The sequence below is a fragment of the Lepidothrix coronata genome, unplaced genomic scaffold, assembly GCF_001604755.1.
Source record: "Lepidothrix coronata isolate B3197 unplaced genomic scaffold, Lepidothrix_coronata-1.0 Scaffold92, whole genome shotgun sequence".
Lineage (NCBI taxonomy): Eukaryota > Metazoa > Chordata > Aves > Passeriformes > Pipridae > Lepidothrix > Lepidothrix coronata.
This window is the reverse complement of record NW_016690272.1, coordinates 3,507,096-3,515,520: the sequence shown is the minus strand read 5'-3', so window position 1 is coordinate 3,515,520 and position 8,425 is coordinate 3,507,096. Positions and strand designations below refer to the sequence as shown.

The window sequence follows — 8,425 nt, the reverse complement described above, 5'->3', positions numbered from 1 at the left end:
AGATCTCAAAACATTAACACAGAGGAGTGTGTATTACCTTTGCTATATCCTCCTGGAATGCCACCAGGTTCAAGTAGGATATATTGACCAGGTCTGGCCCATAGACCACAGTGATCATCCGATTTTCCAGCCGGCCTCCCGCGTTCCCAGCATCCAGCAGCTCGCGCAGCTTTGGATCCTGCAGGTAAATATATGAGGAAATAATTACAAATCTTTCGCAAATACTTACGCCAAAAGAGGTGATTATTTTTGCAAACACTTCCATTTCGAAAATTTTGTGTTGTGTTGAACGTTTTTAACACGATGGCACTTGTTTCTGATCCACTTAATTACTCATTAAAATATTCGAAGTTATTAACCCAGAATAAAAAGAAAATCACTGCTGTAAATCCTTCAAAGCCTTTGAGCTCTGTTTTGGTACTGCACAGACTAAGAGCTGTCCAGCTGATGGCTGCACATTCCTATTTCCAGGATTTTTGCCTCAGAAGTTAAGCACACACAAGCTATGTTGCTTGTCAGAATAACACAATCTGTCCAGAGGCCACTGGCCTCAGCAGAGAGATTCTCTGTGATTTTCGTGGATTTTAGATAAAACTAAAAATGAGAACTTGGTTTTTCCTAAGGAATTAAGAAGACTTCCGGAATTAACTGTCTTAAACACTACGAAATGAAAGATGGAATTTTAGTGACCCGCTCTTTCTTTTTTCATGTTCCAAACAGCATGTATTATTTAAATTATTAGATACATTCCATTCAGATTTAGTGTTCAGTCTTTTTTTTTTTTTTCCATTTTATATCCAACGTAGAACCATTTAGGTTGGAAAAGACCTTTAAGGTCACTGAGCCCACCTGTCCCCCCATCACTAAACCACGTCCCCAAGTGCCACATTGACACGTCTATTAAATCCCCCCCCAGGACGGTGACTCAACCCCCTCCCTTGGGCACCCTCTCCCAGTGCTTGAGACAGAAACAACTACATAACATTTCTGTGAAGGAAAGATAAATTCAGTGACTTCTGTCGCCTATTAACAGGCTGAGCCTCACAGCTTCACTGGCAACACGAGGGTTTGAGTAAAGATTTCAGGTTACTTTGTGACTCAACTCGTTTCCGTTTCTATTAGGTTGCAGCTTTTCCAAGAATTACACTCAGTGTTTTTCAAGCTAAGACAACTACTTGCTCCTTGGCCTCATGATGAAGTTTATAAAGGCAAAGAGAGATGAAAAGATGCCCTGTGTGACTGGATTCAAACCTTTGAAAAGATACAGTGTAATCTGAAAGCTCGGGTTTCCTAAAAGATAAGATTTTTTCAGTCTGGTGCAAATACTAACAAATGGCCAGCAAACAGAACCCCCACGGGAAGAGATTCTGTGTAGAGCTCAAACTATTTCAAAACTGACACAAAAATATCCTGCAGTTTAAGTTTCACTGCCCCGTGAATCTTTTCCCCCCACTGGCTGCATGTTTAGTGCTTATGGTACTTCTTAATATTTGATAACTTCTTGACTAAGCATCTAAATTTCCACCAACTGACACAAATTAAAGTTAATGTAAGAGAGCAACAAGATGATAAAAAGAGCCATTTTCTTCATGGATCTCAGAGGAAATTCTGTATCAACAAGACCTCAGCCTAAAGGCCATCTCCTGACTGGTATCATATCTGCTTGCAGGCAGTGGAGTTGAAGGGTATGTTCTCCAAACACCTAGCCAGGTTTGGGAAAGCGTTTTGAAGGATGACGTAGAAACTGGAAAGAGAGCACAAGGCTGTCTGTCACACAGTGCTGAGTCTCTCAAATACTGGGTACGGTGGCAAGTGCTGCAGGAAAACAAGAGAGAATAATCCCATTGAAGGGCTCTGTGAGGAAGGAATATGACTGTGCTCCGAGACAAGGATGGTTTCACGGGTAAACAGGTTGATCACAGGCTTTTGCGTAAGAGAAAAACACGAGAGGGATATAAAAATAGTAGTTGTGTTCCAGAGATGAGGAGACAAAAAAAAAGGATCTGGGAGAAGAGCACCAGAAACGCCCTGAAGTTGCTAAGTTGGTGTATTACCAGACGGGTTGCTTTCCCTTTTATTTACAGGCTGGATGTTCCAAAGCTTTGTTTTATGTCTGTGGGAGATGAGAATTCATCTACTTTTCACTCTCCCAAAATCAGACAGATAAATGCTTCCGCTCAAGGGCCTGTCTGGGAACAGCATCATCCTTTCTGAGCTCAAAGTGAACAGCATTGTCTTTCTGGCTTGGTTCTCTTCCAGGGATTTGTCATTCCTCTCTTCCTCTCCCTGGCTGAACCTCTTGCTCCCGGTTTCACTCCTGATGATGAACGGCAATCACACCAACAAAGGAAGAAAGCTGATAACCTTTTTCTTTCGTATTTACAGTCAACCATAGGATGTCTCAGGGATGAATCACCCTCTAGTTAGACTGAGAGGGAGGCATTAGCCACGCAGCAGAGTGAAAGAAAGAAACATATTTGAAATGGGATGCTTTTTCAAAGCAAATTCATCAAAAGAGGAGTTATCTGCGACTGGCTCAGGAAGGTTTTTAGAAGCACAAAGTGGCAAATCAAGAAATGGGACTATGAATTCGGTTTTCCAAATCAAAGACTTTTCCTCCAGGTTTTAAAGGCAAGAAATTAGACAGCTCATCCTCTTTGGGCTGCTGGGTTTGAATGACTAAAATGCTGAATTTCTCTGGTCTAAGACTGGTCTAACCAAGTTTGAAGCACAGAGTCCTTTCCAGCAATGCATTCCCCTGTCCTCATCCAGCACCTACTGATAAAGGGCACACACTGTGTGTCCTGGGCTCTCTCAGTGTAACCTGCCGTGTGCTCCACAGACTTAAAACAGACATTTTGTAGATATTTTTAACACATATTTCTTAAATTTTTTAGTTTTAAGTTCAACAAAAAAGAATAATGTTGATACCAACATGATTCACACCCCTTTTGACCCCTGCCATTGCTGCACTGACAGGTGCACTTGCTAAGAACAACTCATCCCCCAGCTGATGGTCCAGTCATATTATTTAGTCCTTAGGTCTGAAGTTCTCAAGCTTCAGCTACCCAAGTGCACTGTTACCTCTCCACATGAACAGCTCTGCTCCCTCATTACCACAATTAGCTGCAGACACTCCTAAGGAGATGTGAAGACTATCAAAGCTCTATGAATCAAAGGCCTTTTTAAAATGTCAGCAAGTTTTCCTGTGGAGATGATAGGAAAGCACATGGCAAAAGAAAAAAAAAAACCACAACCAAGAAGCAAGACCAAATTTAGCTTCTTTTATGTAAATGGGATTATTTTGATTTGGATAATTCCATTTTGAGGAATGAGACTGAAAATCTGCCCCTGTTTGGAGGTGTGTTTGATATCCTGGCTCATGAGGGCACAGGTTGGTTTTTGGCATAATCTCTTTGCTGGACTGGGGCCTTATTATGAACATATTGAGCTCTTTGGCAGATATTCAGAAGAGTTATACCTATTTATTATTGATTATAGTAGTTTTTGGAACACCTGAGCTGCTGAAGGTCTATCACGTTCGGGAACACGCCCATGGGATGCCCAATGAACAGCAGGATATTGGCCATACCCACAGAAATCAAAGTTCACTTTGCAGGGTAATAATTTCTGACATTAACTGATGTCAGAAAACAGCAAAAAATGTTGATGCTTTCTGACGAAGGAGTATCTTTTTGACTCTTTCAGTCAAAAGGCCTAAGGGGCAGCTTGTTTTTTCCCTTCCACTGAATTCCAGAAGGAGCTCAAGGACTGACCCTGGAACCAGGTCAGGAAAAACAGTGTTTTGGATGGGACAGTTCTGTACCTAAAGGGTTGACATTCCCAGAGGGAGACGGAACGTGTCACCTCCCCTGTGTCTGCCTGTTCACAAGGATGGTATTGGCAGCCAAAGATCTTTAGAATCTATTAAAAATCAAGTCAGTCATGTCAAATTAAGGCTAGAGCTGGTCAGAGGACTGTGTGCTCATTTGGTAAAAAACCTTCCCTATTTGGTTCTGCTGTCTTGAGAAAATTATCAAAAACCCCCACACTTTAAATCAACCTGAAACAAAACCAGCAAATAGAAAAAAGCAACAGCCAGAAACATAAAATAAATGAATTAAAAAAAAAAACCCTTAAGGTATTCCTGCAACTTTCATGAACAAATGTAGAGTAATGATATTTTGTTAGAAACCAAGATTCTGTGGACAGAAGGATAAAAATAGATTTCAATCAGACTTCCAAAACTTTCTCCTGTTAGATTTTGCTGGAAATCATAAGAATAATGTAAATTTAAAGAGGCAACTCAGCCACACTGCTGCCAGCCTCTGTGAGGACTGCTTTCCACTGTGGTTGGTGTATTAAAGTGCAGTTCTTAACCCCAAAATCCCAATTAGTGTGTGCTCTGCACAGTACAGCAAATGCCATAACATCTCTTAATAGAATCACCAGCTCTTTAAACTTTTTCTTTCCTGAAAACTAATACTAATAATACATTTTGCTGTTGATTTCTAACTTATATTCATAGCTATAAGGGTACTTCAAAATTCCCTAGACTCTACACCATAATCCCAAAAGGTTATATTTATGCCCTGATAACTTCAGGAGAGATTTGAAACAAAAATGGCTACAGCCTTTCATCTTAGTTTCTTTCTCTTCAGAACAAGATTTCCAAACACTCAAAACTGCATTTATATTTTTCTAGCTCTTTATGTATCTCAGGAGAGGGAATATAGGGGGGAAAGAAGCATAATTAGATAGCTACATACGCAAAGGGTCTTCCAGGAAACACTCAAGCTTGAGCTTAGATTAAATGAAGAACCTTGCTAAAATAGGACCTTACATTGTAACTCTGTAAGAGGCAAAACTCCCACAGATTTTCTTCAAATAGAAGAACATCTTTTCTCCAAGAATGCCTTATCACAGACCGTCTATCAACAAAAATGTATATCCATGCATGTATGGACAGCATGGATATATCATGTATTTGACCCAGATATCAAATTACCAGCTCCTAACCCTTTAAGCAGGGGGTAAGTTGCTGGTTTAGGGGCAGTATGAAGAAATCCTAAGTGACTCTTAGAACCAGACCACTTACCCCCAGTGACCACTGGAGTGATCCAACCAAACTCTGCAGCGCTGCCCAGCACAGGAGAGCAAACAAGGGCAGGAATTGCTCTCTAAGACTCTGGTAAAATGGTTTTGCACCACCTGTGGTAGCCAAAGCACACAGCTCTGGTCTGCTACTCTTCTTGGGTCTGTGGTGTTGCCTGGTCCCTGGGTGTTGCTTCTCATCTTTGTATCTACAGAGCTTCATCTTGCCCAGTCACTCCCTCTGCATCCCCGGCCAAGCAGGGACTGCAGCACCTCCCTAGGGAAGTGTTTGCCCCCCTGGGTCAGCCAGGGGGGATTTTCCCACCTGGAGCCTGTTCTCTGCCTCACAAGGGAACAATGCACAAGTGCTGCTGGTTACAGGACATGTCTGGGCTGCAGGTGAGACAATCCCACAGCCAGTGTCCCACCCCAAAGGGACCATCGCTCTGCACTGCTTCTTAAGGAGCTGGGAAGGGCTGCAGAGCATCACTGTGACCCCCAGACAAAATGTTCTTGCTAACTGGCTTAAATTCACTGCTAACAATCCCCCCCCAGATCTCAAAGCCGGTTCAAACACCCTTTCTGTCACACCTAGCAACAGCAGAGGGTTAAGAACTTCCCATCCAGAGGATTGACAAGACTCATCCTTCAAGGAAACACATCTTCCTTCTCTCTCTCCTTCCTTTGTTGAGACCAAAGTCAAAACTCTCAAGTCTGTTTTTCAGGAATCCCTTTCACTGACTAAGGAGAACGTCCATACATGGGAATCACACCTACAAAAACCCGATGACAGGATTTTGTCTGTCTGTCTTAATGACAGTCATGTGAAATGAATAAACTCCAATTACTACATCAAAGATATTCAAAACAGTGTTCTCCAAACTCTCTCTTCTCTAATTACACAGAATACACAGGAAGTTTGATATTTAAATGGATTCATTTGTATCAAGTTATCCTTACCAAATTCATTGTCATTAAACCAGAAGCACATTTAGCCCAGTAAAGATAAACATTGCATTATGGTTTTAACACAAATAATGTCTTCACACCTTTCACAGAAGCGTTTCAGATCAACATATAACCAAAATATTTGCAAATACTTCTCATTTGAAATTCCTTCTCCCTTCTAGGGTTTCAGAATGGATTCCAAATTTATCATGATATCACCATAGCTACCTAAGCACAGAAATAGAGCCGGTGTCTTGTTTAAACACCCAAGTCATCCAGACATCATTTCTGTGCAAACTCAGGCAGTGTGTACAAAACACAAGGGTGTTTCTTTAAAAAAATGCTCTCAATAATCTAAACTGGTCTCAACTTGACCATCTGCTCAGCTAACAGGGTGGAATATTTCTGAAGGATAACACGGCATGAGGTAAAAGGGAGTCAGAAATGCTTTAGACAAAGAGGCAGTGCCTGGAGAAGGAGATCCAAGGCATCCACTGACTCCTAGGACAGATCTTGCCTGGGATGAGCAGCAACACTGCCTCAGATGCCACTGAAATCTAAGGGCTGTTCTTCCCACAAATGAAAGGACACCATAAACCATCCATCAAACAGTCAATCCCAATTAACCTTCTCTATGAAACACCTACTCCAGAATAAGAGTTGATTTTCCAAAAATAGCTTGATCTAATTCCATGCTTGAAGTAAGAACATCGATACATCAAGTTTACCAGGAACAGGTTATGAAGAATAGTAAAGCTACTGCTTTCTCCATGATGTACAACTTTTGATGAAGAGGGAATACATGCCTGCTTAAAACTTATCATTCCTCTTTTTCTGACCTTTCCCATAGTTCAAGTGATCCAAATCCAGCTTCCCTGGGTCTCTCATGACAAACATTAAGCAAATATTCAGCTGGAATATTTGTTTAGTTCTCCTTCTTAATGTTCATATTTCTCACGATATTTTTCTTTCAGGTTCACGGTATTTAAGTTTTAAACTGTCTGCAAGACCGTGTGTTCTAAAAAAACAACAAGTGACAGTATAAACCATCTAAGCAAAATCAGACCAAATGTGGTATTCCTCAGTCCTTTTGGACGAGGCTGTGATGAACACGAAAGAACTTTACCTCTCACAGTGTAAATCCTAATTTATGTGACAACTACAAAAAGGCGAAATACCAAGAAGCTACAACCATGCACAATCTTCTTCTAGATGTTTCCTAACTCAAGAACATTTTTTACCCATTTTTATCAGCTGCAGATGGCTCATTATTTTCAAAATGACCTTTAAGCACACACACACTTCCCCTCGCTGCTTTTCCTTCCTCAAAACGCCGTGAGATTTTCTTCAGCATGATTTTAAAGGCAGAGATGAAGAGATAGCAGTGAAAAGAAACCTCTCTCATTTCCATGTCACTTTTATTAACTCATTTTCTTTGGGCTGTATGAGACCATTGAAAAACCTATAAAAAATCCACGAATGGAATGATTTCTACAGCGAGTTGCAAGAGACCCCAGGGCAGGAAGAGCTGGAGCAGCAGCTTAATTTTCACTTATCTATAAATCTCGTATGCATTGTTCTTCCAATTCTGGGTTGCTGTGTAGAGTTATTTTAATAGGGTTGCTTCGGAGGTTGAGGTACAATCAGCTACTCATTTATATGTCATTTGTAAAAATCTGAGATGCTTGAGATGAGCTGAATGAGAGGCACTGCGTGAGTGCCCACCTCGCTGCTTTGGAGAGCTCCGGGAGGGCTGGAGCACAATCACTTGCATTTCAATGGCTCTTTTTTTTTTTTAGCTGGTGGGAATAGGTACATCCAGACGGTCTGTAATGCTGAACGCACCAACTACCCACCCCTACGAACACAACAGATGAAACGCGAGAGCTGTAACTGAAAACATCTGACTAACGAGCTGTTTATTATTGCAACGTTTCAGGCTCATCAGGAGAGGAAAAAAAAAAAAAACACAAAGAAAAAAAAGAAGACTGCCACGCTAAGCAATATTTTGTTCTGCCTTACCTGTCTGAGAGACATGTTTTGCTGTAATTTTTTTTCAATTACAAAGTCATGTGGGATGCTTGATGCTAAAGGTTTCAATTTACCTGATTTTAATTATTGTAAACACTCACTGCTCCCATTACCTTTAAGTATTTAATTCTAGGAAACTCATTTGCAGCATAGGAAAAGAAAATAAACCATTTCAATGATGATGCAACAAGAGTCATAACTGTTTCCTTCTTGGACTGTAGCAGATGCTCAGCTGGTGCAAATCAGACCATGAGCTTACTACAGGCTCCTAACAGCACATCTAATTAACTACTGATGGACAACGAGGAGTTCTCCTGCACTGCCACCTGTCACAAACCTTCACTGCCTCTTA

General features: G+C 41.1%; 1 protein-coding gene across 1 annotated transcript in view; it reads right to left on the bottom strand.

Moving 5' to 3' along the window:
• The window catches only part of PLCB1 (phospholipase C beta 1), a 277,548-nt gene that overhangs the window by 81,956 nt on the left and 187,167 nt on the right, over positions 1–8,425 (bottom strand). Inside the window, exon 4 of the mRNA XM_017821860.1 lies at positions 38–178. Coding sequence (XP_017677349.1) covers positions 38–178 — 141 coding nt within the window. The remainder of the gene's footprint in view (positions 1–37; positions 179–8,425) is intronic.